Genomic DNA, 15,657 nt, shown 5'->3' with positions numbered 1-15,657 from the left:
TTATGTCCCCTTGTGACACTCCCTTCAACTAAGGGGAACAGCTGCTCCCTATCCACCGTGTCCATGCCCCTCATAATCTTGTACACCTCGATCAGGTCGCCCCTCAGTCTTCTCTGCTCCAACGAAAACAACCCAAGTTTATCCAACCTCTCTTCATAACTTAAATGTTTCATCCCAGGCAACATCCTGGTGAATCTCCTCTGCACCCCCTCCAGTGCAATCACATCCTTCCTATAATGTGGCGACCAGAGCTGCACACAGTACTCCAGCTGTGGCCTCACCAAGGTTCTATACAACTCCAACATGACCTCCCTACTTTTGTAATCTATGTCTCGATTGATAAAGGCAAGTGTCCCATATGCCTTTTTCACCACCCCACTAACATGCCCCTCTGCCTTCAGAGATCTATGGACACACACGCCAAGGTCCCTTTGTTCCTCAGAACTTCCTAGTGTCATGCCGTTCATTGAATACTTCCTTGTCAAAATACTCCTTCCAAAGTGTATCACCTCACACTTTTCAGGGTTAAATTCCATCTGCCCTTATCTGCCCATTTGACCATCCCGTCTATATCTTTCTGTAGCCCAAGACACTCAACCTCACTGTTAACCATCCGGCCAATCTTTGTGTCATCCGCAAACTTACTAATTCTACCCCCCACATAGTCATCTATATCATTTAAATAAATGACAAATAACAGGGGACCCTGCACAGATCCCTGTGGTATGCCACTGGACACTGGCTTCCAGTCACTAAAGCATCCTTCTGTCATCACCCTCTGTCTCCTACAACTAAGCCAATTTTGAATCCACCTTATCAAATTACCCTGTATCCCATGTGCATTTGCCTTCTTTATAAGTCTCCCATCTGGGACCTTGTCAAAGGCTTTGCTGAAATCCATATAAACTACATCAACTGCACTACCCTCATCTACACACCTGGTCACCTCCTCAAAAAATTCAATAAAATTTGTTAGGCATCACCTCCCTCTGACAAAGCCATGCTGACTATCCCTGATCAAACCTTGCCTCTCCAAGTGGAGATAGATATTCTCTTTCAGAACTTTCTCCAATAGTTTCCCTACCACTGACGTGAGACTCACTGGCCTGTAGTTCCCTGGCTTCTCTCTACAACCCTTCTTAAATAGCAGAACCACATTAGCTGTTCTCCAGTCCTCTGGCACCTCCCCCGTGGCCAGAGAGGAATTAAAAATTCAGGTCAGAGCCCCTGCGATCTCCTCCCTTGCCTCCCTCAGCAGTCTGGGACATAAATCATCTGGATCTGGAGATTTGTCCACTTTTAAGCCTGCCAACACCTCCAATACCTTGTTACTCCCTATATCAATTTGCTCAAGAACCTTGCAGTCTCTCTCCCTGAGTTCGATACCTTCATCCTCATTCTCTTGAGTGAAGTCGGATGCGAAGTATTCATTCAACACTCTAGTGATATCCTCTGGCTCCACCCACAGATTTCCCCCTTGGTCCCTTCTGGGCCCTACTCTTTCCCTGGTTATCCTCCTCCCATTGATATACTTATAGAATATCTTGGGATTTTCCTTACCTTTAGCTGTTGGAGTCAGGGAAAAATGAAGAGCCCTCAAACCATCGTGGTGGGGGATGGAGTTGTAGAGAGATTGGATGTGCATAGTGAACTGGCTTGCTAGACCGTTTCAGAGTCAAGTTAAGAGTCAAGCACATTGCTGTGGGTGTTTGGGATCAGATATCGGACAGGCTTGAGTAAGGACGGCAGATTTCCTTCCGTGCGGGACATTAAGAAAAACACAGCTGCCTGCCCTGGCAGGATCATTATCTCTTTGGCTAAAAGGACAGCGTTGAGAGCTATTGGCAGATACCTGCACATCCCACCCGAAAGATGGCGCCTCTGACAGTGCAGCACTCCCTCAGCAGCCTGCGGGAGTGGGGCACAAAACCACAATTTTCTGACTCTTGAGGTCTGAAAGCTGTCCTGGGGCACCTGGAAGTCGGTGACTCCAAAGAAATAGTCGGGTCCTGATCCCTGTCTAGTCACCTCTGCCATGGTGTTGTCGATTTTTTTTCACCATTACGTGCAAGGATGCCAAGGTGAGAATGGAAAAGTGGGAGGAAAAGACAGACTTTGTAAAGGCACGAAATTTAGGGATGCACACCTCTCATTCCAAAGTTTATTTATTTTTTGCAGAGTACAAAAAAAACTGTTACAGTTCTCACGGTTTGTATTAGATCAGGCGAGACATCTTCTAAAAGACCAAATAAAACCCAAAATACTAGTTGTACTGAAATATTATTTTTTTTTAAAAAATCTAATATTTCCCATCGTTTACAGTGCATTCTTTTTCAACAAAAACAAACTAAATCCGGATATTTACAGAAAACTGAATTCATTTTTTTGTCAAAAGAAATTCAAAATGGCACTCGGCTCTCAACTTCATCCCAGTTGGCAACCGGAATATTCCATCGGTGGCTTGAAGGTAAACTTCATTTGAAAGAATCATTAACCGCAGCACATGAGTGGAGCACTGCCATTTATTGTCAGAAACTACACACCTTAAAAAAAAAAGGGGCTAAACACCTCATCCCACAGAGCTGGGATTGGAAACAAAAGAATGACTATCTTAGGAAGTCTCGCACCTGCATCAAAACCTTGGTCATTCCATCGTGATGGAGCGGACTGTTCTGGAAGACAATGGGTGTCCTGGGATGATTGAAAGTCCATTATATTGGGTTGAGTTTTTTAGATTACCCAGAGGAGATGCTCCAGTGTAAAATTCCAACTGCCCCAACTCCTCTTCCGCTCCCAGACTCAAAGGCCTGCAAGACCTCTGCTGGTCCCACTGGCCAAAGACATGACTTTTGCCAGTTACCCTGAAGCCTCGATTCCAGCTGGTGTCTCAGACATGAATCTGACTCCAACTGATCTCTCAGACCCATAGTCCTGACTCCTGGCAGCGTGCCCGAGCCAAGGCCCTGATTCCTTGCTCATCTCCCTGACTCAAAACCCCTCATCCTTGCTGGTCTAACCACACCTGTAGGCCTCATCCATCGATCCAAAGCCCTGATCCCTGTTGGTTTCCTGGGCTCAAGAGCCCTAACACCCAACAAGTATCAAAACGGCATGGAGAGTATCGTAACTCAGTCATGGGCTATTTAGATAATAATCAATTACCCTAGCTGTACTAAGAACCTACAGTCTGTGAAAAATCAACTCAAAATCCTCATCCTAGATTTCAACTATGTTTTTAGGCAAAAGAAAAAGAAGGAAAACGTCAAGCACGGATTCCCATGAAAACCGTGTGGTTGGTCAAACTGGAATATCATGGACTGGGCAGCCAAGGAAGCATGGACCGTCAAGATTTACGCTTTTAAATTAAAACAAAGGTACATAAATAAATATGGGCCACCCACGTACAAGAGCAATTTCCAGCATGGCGAGTGGGGAGGCGGGGGTCGTGGTGAGCGTGGTGATTTTGGGATGATGGGATTTTGGGAATGAACGTTGCTTAAAACAGTTTTTAAAAAAAAAAGGACATTTAACTTTCAAAATATACCCTGCTACCCAATTCTTCAGTGACAGGCCACACAGGTACAGACAATGTACACACAATGTACAGACTGATTAAGTAATTAAAGTTAGATTATTAAGACATTAAATTCTCTTTTTGTTTCTCTCCACTTTTGAATAAACACATCACATTTTTTTTTTGTGCATAGGGATTCCACATGCTTTTCATTCCATGCGGTTCGCAGAGTTAGAGGGATTACTCTTCCGTGTTTTTTTTAACATTAGATTGGACAAAATATGCATATTTAACTATACAATATTTAACACTTGCAAATGCAGATACATGCAACACAAAATAGGCATCTTCCCCCATCCAACATCCATACATACGCGTACTGTATATATACACACTTTTTACATACAATTTACATTACAGCAAGGGGAAAAAAATAAAACAGAGGAAGATGGCAACTTTCCCCCCACCCAATGAGAGAGGGAGAGCTAAAATTTCCAGCAAAGGAAACTATTTGTGACAGAAACGTTCATACTTGGCGACAGACCATAACTGGTGTCGCAGTTAAGAAAAACAAAACAAAAACCCAGCTCATTCGAAAGTCCTGATTTTACACACCATGTATGACACTTTTATCAAACGTATCTTTTAAGTTTGAAGCTACAAAAGAAAATTCAAACGGCCGGTGTTGTCGAGAGACCCGTGAGTTTGCAAGCCTCCAAACCACCCCACAAAATAAATTAACATTTTGTGCATCTGAATGACAACGGAGCCCTCGAAGGGAATCGAGGGGAAAAAGGGAAATTGTAGGTGTATTGCACGCTAAAAGGGGTGGGGGGGGAAAGGAAAAGTGAGTGAAATTGTGCAAACGTGAGTAACAAAATTAGATCCAGTTTCTTTCTCACTTCCTTATACAGGTTGCCATTCAGTGGAATTACAGGACAAGGGATTAACTCGCAAGGAGCTCACAGGAATCAGCAACAACCTGGTGGGTTTGTTAAAGAGAGAGAGAGAGAGAGAGCCACCGGGCACAAACAAAACCAAGGAATGGGGGTGAGAGGGTGAGCAGGGGCCGTTAAAAAACCCATTAACTGGTGCCACCACCTCAATGAGAGGCGCAAGAATCCCAATGGGGCGTGCGGAATGCAAAGCCTACAGCACCTTTAACACGATTATCATTCTTTAGCACTGATCATGACAGGGCAAAAGACAAATGGTATCATCCTCATTGTATTTATTTTATATATATGTACATATATATGTGTGCATATACATATATGTGTGTATATATAAAATTGCAATATAAAAATTGGTGGATCCCAATACCTTGGCATTCCTGGCAATAGATACAAGTTCCAAACATAAGATCATGCCAGGCACCAAGCTGTCTGTCAGCGCTGGTATATATATTATATACACTTATATTTTTATATATATATATTATATATGCAGCATTTGCCCTTCTATCTAGCTGACCCAGAGTGTATTGCACAAGACCTGGTCTAATGGACAAGATTGTCCTCTTGCTTTCTTTTCTGCGTGTTTTCTTTCATTCCCTCCGTTCTCACTGCCTCTCAATCGGGCTCCCGCTTTATCGCCACCACTTTCTCCAGGATCCCGCGCATGCTTTCACTCAGGTCCGGCGGAGGCAGAGCACTGCGACTTCCGAAGCAGCCCAGAGAGTCACCGGGCTCTTCCTTCACCCGACGCTCGGGCGAGACCCCGCCGGGGTGCTCGTAGCGCTGCCGCGGCGTCCTCCTCTCTTTCCTGGCGCCGTCCCCTTCCCCTGCTCTGCCCCTCGAGGCACCGAGGCCAAAGGGCTGTCCCTCCGCCCCGCCGCCGCTCCTCTGCAGCATGTAATAGAGGATGGGGTTAGTCTTGGTCAACCAGGGCGAGTCTGCCTGCAGCCCTCGGTAGGGCGCCTGGCGCTCCGAGTCCGATGCTGCCCGGGCGGCGGCTGAGTTTTCCGCGGGCGAGCTGGGGGGCAAGGTGTTGAGGTACCTGGTGGGCTCAAAGCCTCGCGCGGTCTCCCTTCCGCTCCCGTCCAGCTCACGCTTACTGTAAAAGCGAGCAGAATGACAATCTTCCAGCTTCCGGTCACAGGGAGACCCCCTCTCACTGGCTGAGCCGCCATTTTGAATTGTCTGGTGCTGGGATAAGACCTTGATGCCATTCTCTGAGAGGAGAAGCTGTTTCAGGACATTGAAGCCTTGGGTGTCCTTTAAGCTACCGCGGGATTCAAACTCCAACCCATTGCCAGGCCGGAAATCCAACAGCCTGCCGCTGGCTTGAGGCCCGGGAAGTCCGTTTGTGGCCTCTCTGGAACAGATGGTATGGTTGTTCAGGGCCTCGCTCTGGTCAAGCGTCTTCTGCAAGTCGTCCTGTTCGGTGGGGGAGGCGGAGAGAATCTTCCTCTTCTTGGGAATGTTGCAGGGGCTGTTGGAGCCAGAGGTGGGCGTGGGCGCCTCAAGGAGGCTGCCAGCGCTTGGATGCTGACTGAAGATGTAACCGCCCACGGTCGCGTTGTTGTCCCGTTGCAGGAGTTGGCTCAGAACGCCTCCTTTCTGAGGGGAAAGGGACTGAACAAGAGCTGAGGATAGAGGAGGGGCAGCCATTTCTTGCTTCATGTTGTCCAAGGGGAAGGCTGGATGTTTCTGTTCGGCCTTGCTTGGCACTGGAGGCTGGAAATTGGCACTTTTATCCAATATTCCTGTGTTTAAGGAGAAACCAGCCTCTTCCTCAACAGGCTCAGTCTTGACTTTGACCATGGATAGAGGTTCTGTGTTGGTGGCTTGCCCATTGCACTGGGCCTCTGTTGGCTGTGTGCCTGCCACGGTCTGTTGGTCTCCTGGTCTTCCATGCAAGTTCCCCACTAGGACCTTGTCCTTCTCTGGGGTCCTCAGGAGCAGCTGAAGGACACTGCGTCTTTCAAGCAGGTTTTCGAGATCTGCGTTGGATGTTGGGCCTGCCTGGAGAGGGCGTCTAGCCTGCCCGCCACTGGACTCGAGCAAGACCGACTGCTGGAAGGAGAGGGAGTCGGCTGACCTGTTGAACAGGAGGCCACCAGAGCTCTCACCTACCCTGGCCTCCATTGAGCCCAGGACGACATTCTTACTCTCAGTCTCTGCTTGGGAAGCTTCTGGGGACTTGTGGAAGCCGGTGTGAGCGAGGTCCTGCAATAACTTGCTGGCACTGAAGGAAAAATTGGAAAGCCTGCTCTCAGTGGCGAGCGACTGCATTGAGACATAGTGATTATTCTTTGCCAGCTCCATGGAGAGTAACTGTTTGGGAAATTGGTGGGCTTTGGCCGATTCAGAGGAGAGCAGCGGCTCCAGGTAGTGGTGGCTCTTGGTCGATTCCGCCGGGGTCATCTGCTTTGGGAAGTGTTGATGGTTCTTCAAGGGCTCCCTGTCGCTTGAGGGCTTCCCCCGGCGGGCAAAGATACGGTGTGCGCCGTCGTTGGCATGGCAGAGGGGCGAGAGTTGGGCTTGCCGGCTGGCCGAGGCTGGCGGGCTGTGGGTGATCTTCACCGCCGAGGTTCTCTCCGCCGCTTGCAAGGATGAGGACAACGAGGAGGATGAGGAGGAGGAGGAGGAGGAGGAGGAGGACGATGAAGATGGAAAGGTTTCCAGGCTCCTGACTCGCCGGCTGAGTGCTGGGCTGGCCATCGGGGGCTCAGCATGTGTCACCACACAGTTGGGGCTCTCGCTCTTGAGATCGGGGGCTTGCGGCTCAGGGGTCTGGTTCCCTTTTGCTCCATTCTGGTGGCCGAGAAGCAGTTGAAGGAGAGTGACTTTTTGATGGCTTTTTGACTCAGGACCATTCCGATCCTCCTTTGCCTCGGGGCTCCTGACCCCCGGGGTTTTGGGGTTCCAGCTGAAAAGAAGAGACTCAGTCATTTGCTCCAAGCTCCGTGACTGGAGCGAGATGGGCTCACATATCCTGGGCTTGGTTGATAGATCCATGGGCGTACAACTCGAGCGGGAGCTTTCGTCACTGCTGTAGGCCTCCTCCAAGGAGCTGGCTTCCTGCTTCATCGGCTTATCCCAAGCCGGCACACGACTGGGGTAATCGAAGCCAGGGAAGGTTCTCCTCTCAGGCCCAACCCAACGGTGGCCATTGGCAGGCTCGGTGCCATTGTTGGACGAAGGCTTGGGGACACTGTTGGTGTTGAGAAGGTGCATGAGGAGGCTGCTGCTGTTTGGGGACATGGACGATCGATTCCGCTCCCTGCCGCTCTTCTCACTGGCGCTCGAGGGGCTCTTGGCGTGATCCGCAAGCCTCCCCGATCGGTCCGAGATGTCCGGCTGGCTCTTGCGCGCCGACACCGTCGAGGTGCCGTTGGACACGGCGTGGTGATACCTGTCCTTTGACGGGCGCTCCTGGGCTGGGTCAGGCTGAGAGGGCACGGCCACCTTCTGGCTGGCGATGGCAGCCAGCCTCTCGCTGGCTGAGGATGGCACAGCGCGGGCTCCCAGCGAGTGCTCGCGGGTGTATTGCTGCAACTGTGTGTCGCTGGACAACAGCAAGGCCAGCTGGCTGCAAGCTACACTGGGTTTGGGTGAGCTGGTGGACCGGGTCCCGTTCTCCACCATGCTGGCCACAGCTCTCAGCCTGGCAGAGCAGGAAATGGGTCTGCCCACCGACCGGCCGTCGGCTGGGGAACTGGAAAGTCTTTGATGGTCAACGGGACTCTGGTAAAGGCCCTCGTTCTCCTTGGGGAGGTGGTTGGTCCGACTGTGCTCCCTGTTTTTCAGCAGGGCTCTCAGGTGGCTGGATACCAGCCCATAGCTCCTCAGATCTTCCTCCGGCGAGGGCGCGCGAGTGCCCGGAGATTGCAGCTGGCCCGGCCTGGGGGCAGTGCCTTGCTGCGACAGCGCCACGTTCTGCAGCCGTGTGCTGAATGACTGCAGCAAGGACGCAAGTAACGTGCTGTGCTGCTGTTGCTGCTGCTGCTGCGCTTTGCCAAGCGTGCCCGGTCTGGCAGTGGGCAGGCTGCCCTCCTGATCGTTGGCCTCCAGCCCATGCCCACAAACCCTTCTCCTCTTGGCTCCGTCCCAGGCCTCAGCTTGCAGTAGCCTGGCCTTCTTCACGTTCAGTGCGGAGGTGGCTTTCGAAGCCCTCTGCTGGGAGGAGATGGCGGGCTCAAGGGAGGGAGAGGCCACAAAGCCTTCCCCTCCTCCTCCTCCTCCTCCTCCTCCTCTGCTGCTCCGACTGGTGGAGGTCTTGCAAGCAGCGCCTTCCTCGTCAGAGGTGCCCTTGGTGGATGGGGTGCCCATGCTGCCCCCTGATGCCTGATGCATTAATACACTCTCGAGGTAAGTTAACACGACTGAATCCTGGTGCATCTCAGAGCAAAGCTCCTCTCCATGGGTCATGTTCAAATAAAAAAAAACACACAAAAAAAGGTAAGATGCAAACAAGAAGAATCTTGTTCCAGAATTACGTCTCCAGTTATTCGCAAGCTGGGTTATATTCCGGATCCATTTCCACTAACAATGCACTCGGGTGAGGTGGAGAGGTGGCACTCTGCAGGGCCATTCCCAGGTGAAGGTGCGGGTAAGGGTCCAACCTCCGACTCCAAGTAGAATTTGCTGCTTTCGCTTCACGTTGAACTAATTAGAGGTTGGGAGAACCCATTGCTTCATCCCCAACGTATCCCAAACATTGACAAGCCAAGCGCCAAAAGCAGGAAAGGAACGGAATTCCCATCTGTGGACCTTCCTGGAACATCTGGGATCCCTGGTGGGTCAAAGCTCTTCCGCTTATCTCAACAACTGCTCTCCTTGGAATGGACTAACCCCACCTGGAAAATAAAAAAAAACAAAGAGTCAGAAATGGTCAATTTAAACCAATTAGTTTGGTTTTCTCACATTAAATATGGGCTTGTCACTGGGAAGGATACTGTAGAGTGCAATGTTTTCCACTTCCAATGACAATATCAAACACACCCAGGGCAGGTATAGCACAGGGTTAGATACAAAGTAAAGCTCCCTCTACACTGTCCACACAAACACTCCCAGGACAGATACAGCACGGGGTTAGACTAAGCACAAAGTATCATAACCCAATGGTGCTAAACCAAATTTTTTGTGGGAGATCTTAACAAATGCAGAAACACTTTTTGTTGCACTTCCTCCCTTACACACTCCCCCACTGACACAATCTCATGTCCTTTCATTGACATGCCCTCCCATTGACACACACTGCCAGTGACAGCCCCCAGAGACTCCCTGTTGACACATCATCACCATCTCGGGCATATTCCCCACTAATGCACCCTCAGAGACCAACCATTGACCCTAAACGATCTCCAGGGACCTCGTATTGACACACTCTCCACTGGCTCCCCCCTCAGTGACCTCCTACGTTCACTCCCTAATGACACAATCCTTGGGGCTAATCACAGCAGAATGAGAGGTCTTCCTTACCAGGAGGCTCAGGCAAAATGGTGGATGGGGTGGGTCACGGATACCCATTTGGGGTGAAAAGATAGAACCAAGAATCTCATGTCCTAAATTCTAAAGAGTAAGGAACTGTGTCTGTTCACTGCAGAAAACCATTTGCAACATACAACAAAAGTATAAGCTCATAAATCAACAAATACAGCAATCTGATAGTGTTCCCAAACAGAAACCACAAGATAAAAGGCTGTCTTGTCATTCCTTGTCACTCTCCTGCCCAGGAGGACAAGAATGCAGCATTAAAAACCCTGACAAAGTTGCCTTGAACACTTCGGAGAAGGTGCGGAGACGGAGGTCTGGGTTTTTTCTTACACTGTTACAATGTGTTCGAGAGGAAAGAATCTTCTCTCTCCCATTCTGGTCTTCCCGTGCACTTGGGCTACATAAACTGTGATGGTCCTAAAGGCTCCCCAATGTCTTACCCTCCTAATCAAGCTGGCAAACACAGGAGTGAACTTCATTTCCCAACAGATAAACACATTCATCCTGAAGACAGTGACCCACACACTGTGTTTATGGTTTCTCGGCATGACCAGCCAGCCCAAGGGAGATGCTTCAGCCTCATTCAATCCACTGGCATCACACCTTTCCTCCTCCCCCCACACCTATCTCCTCCCAAAGACCACCCCTCTCTCAGTGAGCCAATGGATGTTAAGCGCTTGAGGGCATGTCCTCCCGCTAAATTTGTCCTCCTTGTGTGGCCAGGCCCCAGGTTCCTGTCTCGCTAATCCCCACAGAATGTCAGATACAACTGAAAGTCGGTAGTAGTCTTATTTCTAAGACAGGAGGTCGTGGGGGGTTAAGTCCCGCTCCAGAGAGTTGATTTGTAAAAGCTAGGCTGACAGGTGGAGTGCTGAGGGAATGCTGCACTGCCAGAGGTGCTGTCTTTTAGGTGAGGTGTTAAGCCAAACCTCTTTCTGCCCCTCTCAGGTGGCATTATTTCAAAGAAAAGCAGAGTTGTTGTCCCCAGTGTCTAGGGCCAATCTTTTAACCCTCAACCCAACAGCACTACAAAACAGATCTGCTCATTTACATGGTGCGATTTGCCGTACCCAAATTAGAACTGTGACTCCGGCCGGGATTTTCCGGCCCCACCAGAGCGGGACCGACCGTGGGCGATGTGCGCGGCCCAAGCCGGAAGCCCATTGACTTTCAGAGGGACCAGAGACGATCCCGCCCTGCATTTCAACAGCAATTCATTGGGGAAAAAAAACTTTGGGATGCCCTGAGGTCATAAGAGATGCCACAGAAATTACAGACTTATGATAATTGACAAGGCAACCAGCGGAGAGATGAAGAGAACTTGTATTACGCAGTTGTGCTGTTGTGACCTGGAATGCACTGCCCGAAAGGGCGGCAGAAGCAGATTCAATAATAACTTGCAAAAGGGGACTTGGAAAATACCGGAAAAGGGAAAATGGCAGAGCAGTGGGGAAAGAGCAAGGGGAATGGGACTGACTAGATAGCTATTTCCACAAAGCAGAAGCAGATATGATGGGCTAGAATGTGCTGAAAAAGTCTATAAGGTACAAAGCACCAGCAAGTTCACTCACTCAACTCATCTCATCAGAAAGGAACAGACAGAAATCAGGCAGCAAAAACTAACGCATATATATTTTAAAAATCAGCAGGATGGAAATTGCTCCCGAAGCCTTTTTTAAACCAATAATATAAAGCGAGGTCAAAGTTTAAGTATGAGAAAGTTGTTTTTTCTTTTGTTTTACTTACTGTGCTGGGTTAATCTTACAGCTGGGTTTAAAAACGCAGTGGTGAAATGGAATAGGTCCCAAGGCTGTGACAGGGGCTGCAGAGAAATCTGTCGTTTGCCCTCGATTCTCACCCTTGTGACACCAAATTCATTGCAGTGCAAATAAACGATTTGCGAGTCGCAACCAACTCTCAAGCTTTGGAGCTCTCAAGACACGGCAGGAGGAATCTGCCTTCTGTGGATATATACGGTACTGAAACCAGGCAGCAACTCGCAAAAGTGATGAAGGAGACTCGTTAATCTGCAATCGCCACATCTTTCTTTGGCTTTTCCAATTATTTTCTCCAGACCAAAGTCAAACAATAAATCAGCAGAAAACTTCCCAATAACCTCCATTTTTTTAAAGTCCACTGCAATCCAAACAGATTATCTTTTATTTCATCTCTTTCCTGCAGGAGTTCCGAGAGGAGGGAGAGAGAGAGCTAGCATTTATACAGCGCCTTTCAAAAGCCCAAGGATGTCACAGAGCACCTGACTTGTCAACAGTTGAAGTGTTGTCACCGTGGTCCCTGCCTCTGAGCCAGAAGCCCTGGGTTCAAGTCTCACCTCGGGGTTTGATGGCCAAGGAAGATGCTTTCATAATGCAGACAAACAGGTTGAGTATCAGCAAGGGAGTTTCCTGGTCAGTGGCAGTAAGAGCGGGAGAGTTTCCTGGTCAGTGGCAGTAAGAGCGGGAGAGTTTCCTGGTCAGTGGCGGTAAGAGTGGGAGAGTTTCCTGGTCAGTGGCTGTAAGAGCGGGAGAGTTTCCTGGTCAGCGGCAGTAAGAGTGGGAGGGTTTCCTGGTCAGTGGCGGTGAGAGCGGGAGAGTTTCCTGGTCAGTGACGGTAAGAGCGGGAGAGTTTCCTGGTCAGTGGCTGTAAGAGCGGGAGAGTTTCCTGGTCAGTGATGGTAAGAGTGGGAGGGTTTCCTGGTCAGTGGCAGTAAGAGCGGGAGAGTTTCCTGGTCAGTGACGGTAAGAGCGGGAGAGTTTCCTGGTCAGTGGCAGTAAGAGCGGGAGAGTTTCCTGGTCAGCGGCAGTAAGAGTGGGAGGGTTTCCTGGTCAGTGGCAGTAAGAGCGGGAGAGTTTCCTGGTCAGTGGCTGTAAGAGCGGGAGAGTTTCCCGGTCAGTGGCGGTAAGAGCGGGAGAGTTTCCTGGTCAGTGGCTGTAAGAGCGGGAGAGTTTCCTGGTCAGTGGCTGTAAGAGCGGGAGAGTTTCCTGGTCAGTGGCAGTAAGAGCGGGAGAGTTTCCTGGTCAGTGGCTGTAAGAGCGGGAGAGTTTCCTGGTCAGTGGCTGTAAGAGCGGGAGAGTTTCCTGGTCAGCGGTGGTGAGAGCGGGAGAGTTTCCTGGTCAGTGGCTGTAAGAGCGGGAGAGTTTCCTGGTCAGCGGCTATAAGAGCGGGAGAGTTTCCTGGTCAGTGACGGTAAGAGTGGGAGAGTTTCCTGGTCAGTGGCGGTAAGAGTGGGAGAGTTTCCTGGTCAGTGGCGGTAAGAGCGGGAGAGTTTCCTGGTCAGTGGCGGTAAGAGCGGGAGAGTTTCCTGGTCAGTGGCGGTAAGAGTGGGAGAGTTTCCTGGTCAGTGATGGTAAGAGCGGGAGAGTTTCCTGGTCAGTGATGGTAAGAGCGGGAGAGTTTCCTGGTTAGCGGTGGTGAGAGCGGGAGAGTTTCCTGGTCAGTGATGGTAAGAGCGGGAGAGTTTCCTGGTCAGTGGCTGTAAGAGCGGGAGAGTTTCCTGGTCAGTGGCTGTAAGAGCGGGAGAGTTTCCTGGTCAGTGGCTGTAAGAGCGGGAGAGTTTCCTGGTCAGTGGCTGTAAGAGCGGGAGAGTTTCCTGGTCAGCGGTGGTGAGAGCGGGAGAGTTTCCTGGTCAGTGACGGTAAGAGCGGGAGAGTTTCCTGGTCAGCGGTGGTGAGAGCGGGAGAGTTTCCTGGTCAGTGGCGGTAAGAGTGGGAGAGTTTCCTGGTCAGTGACGGTAAGAGTGGGAGAGTTTCCTGGTCAGCGGTGGTAAGAGTGGGAGAGTTTCCTGGTCAGCGGTGGTGAGAGCGTGAGAGTTTCCTGGTCAGCGGTGGTAAGAGCGGGAGAGTTTCCTGGTCAGCGGTGGTAAGAGTGGGAGAGTTTCCTGGTCAGCCATACTGCAGAAGGCAACAGCAAACCACTGCAGTACTTTGTCAAGCATCATCATGGACCAATCCAATGGAAGTCCATGGTCGTCAATGCCTTGTTAGGGTTTGGGGCCTGGAGGCCGGGGAGTCACTGTTGTAATGTAGGAAAACACAGCAAGCTCCTCACAAACAGCAATGTAATACTGACTGCATCTGTTTTGTCAGTGATCTTTGGCTGCAGATTAAATATTGGCCAGGACACCGGGGAGAACTCCCCACTTTTCTTTGAAATAATGTCTTGGGATCTGTTATATCCATCTGAGAGGGCAGGGAGGCATCAATTTAACACCTGATCCGGCAGTGCACTACTCACTCAGTACCCCACCAGGGTAGCAGGAGTTGGATTGTGTGCTTAAGCCCCTGGAGTGACATTTGAACCTATGACCTTCTGTCCTGTGGGGCAAGAGTGGATGCCCAATTGAGCTTCATCTGACATGGAGTGAAGGGTGTGTGGGAGGGGGTGGGGATCGCAATGGATGGAGTTGTGGCGAGGGGAGGGGGGGAATGAAACATCACACAATATCGCAAAGTTATAAAATGGGCAAAAATATTACAAGGGAAATAAGAGCAAAGAAACTGAGAAGGTGCAGTAGCAGACAAAAGCAGATAGCAACCTCGCAGAAATGATGACACCCACACAGTGCCAACCTCAAAAACAAGCCTTGTGGTTTAAGAAGTAAGAAATGAGGGCACCTCACTGAGGCTGGTGACCTCGATATGAAGAGGCTGGCAAGAAGTAGAGACTCTTACAGCGCAGAAGGAGGCCATTCGGTCCATCCTGGCTATTCCAGCTCCTCCAAAGTGCTATCCAATTATTCCCACCCACCCTTTCAGGCAGCGCCATCCGGATCACAATAACCGCTGTGCACATAAAAAATTCTCCCCCCTGGCTCTTTTGCCAATTAACCTCAATCTGCGTCTCCTGATTATCGACCCTCCGGTCACAGGGAATAAGTTCTCCTTATTTACTCTACCAAAACCATTAACAATCTTTGGAACAGCTCTGGAGTCTCGACATCAGCTAAAAAAGAAACAGGCTAAGTCCAAAACTGGTCAGATTGTAGGAACAAAAGTCCAGTGCAGAACCTGCTACACCCACTTCAGCAAATCCCCCTGCCCCTCTCTAGCCCTGAAAATCACCGTTTGCCACAAATGGAGCAAGAACACGAGCAACGACTGGAAGCACTGAGAGGGAGATGTCAGAGCTCACGAGGAAATGAGGAGGCTGACACACTGCGATCAGGCCCTGCTGCTGCCCTAAGCTTCTGGAATTAGAAATTAATTTTCAAGACGCTCAACTCAGGCCAGCAACGTTTCCGGTCAGTGACTCAGGAGGAAAGTTGTAGGGGGCGTGAAATAAAACAGTGTGTCTTTTCACACTCGACCTTCTTCGAACACCTCTGTTTAGCAGCTATCAAAGTCTCAGAGGTGAGGAAAGAGTGACCGAGTGGGGCGAGTGAAAGTGATGAAACCTCCAGGAATATGTCCAACAGGAGTGGGAAACCCAAATTAGGCTAGAGGGCGAGAGGCCCAGGTAGGCCAGAGGAAGAGGGAACGTTCGTAAATCCTGGTCATTTTGGACTCCAGATAAATGTTAAGATGTTGTCACAACCTCAGCAGGCGTAATTGGTCAAAATTTTAGAACTGGGCAGTGACATCCCACCCATACTAATCTCCCCACACAGACCCCTTCTCCACGAAAGCTGTGAAAATATCAACTGGGCTATTAAACATTTCAGAAAGGGCTCAGCTTTGATTCGAAGTCTGAGGCCGTGGGATG

At 50.0% G+C, this 15,657-nt stretch overlaps 1 protein-coding gene across 1 annotated transcript; it reads right to left on the bottom strand.

Annotated features, from left to right (window-relative positions):
• Positions 1 to 2,147: 2,147 nt before the first annotated feature.
• Positions 2,148 to 9,314, bottom strand: nrip1a (nuclear receptor interacting protein 1a). Its single transcript, XM_078560377.1, has one exon. It carries the CDS (start codon positions 8,887 to 8,889, stop codon positions 5,086 to 5,088), a length of 3,804 nt encoding a protein of 1,267 aa, XP_078416503.1. The 5' UTR covers positions 8,890 to 9,314; the 3' UTR covers positions 2,148 to 5,085.
• Positions 9,315 to 15,657: the final 6,343 nt, after the last annotated feature.

Source organism: Cetorhinus maximus, chromosome 16 (genome assembly GCF_964194155.1).
Source record: "Cetorhinus maximus chromosome 16, sCetMax3.hap1.1, whole genome shotgun sequence".
In the NCBI taxonomy this organism is placed as follows: Eukaryota; Metazoa; Chordata; class Chondrichthyes; order Lamniformes; family Cetorhinidae; genus Cetorhinus; species Cetorhinus maximus.
The sequence above is the reverse complement of the archived record's forward strand: the minus strand, read 5'-3'. Positions and strand labels throughout refer to the sequence as shown.

Coding starts and splice junctions, on each gene's coding strand:
- nrip1a (XM_078560377.1), bottom strand. CDS start 8,889: ATGACCCATGGAGAGGAGCTTTGCTCTGAGATGCACCAGGATTCAGTC.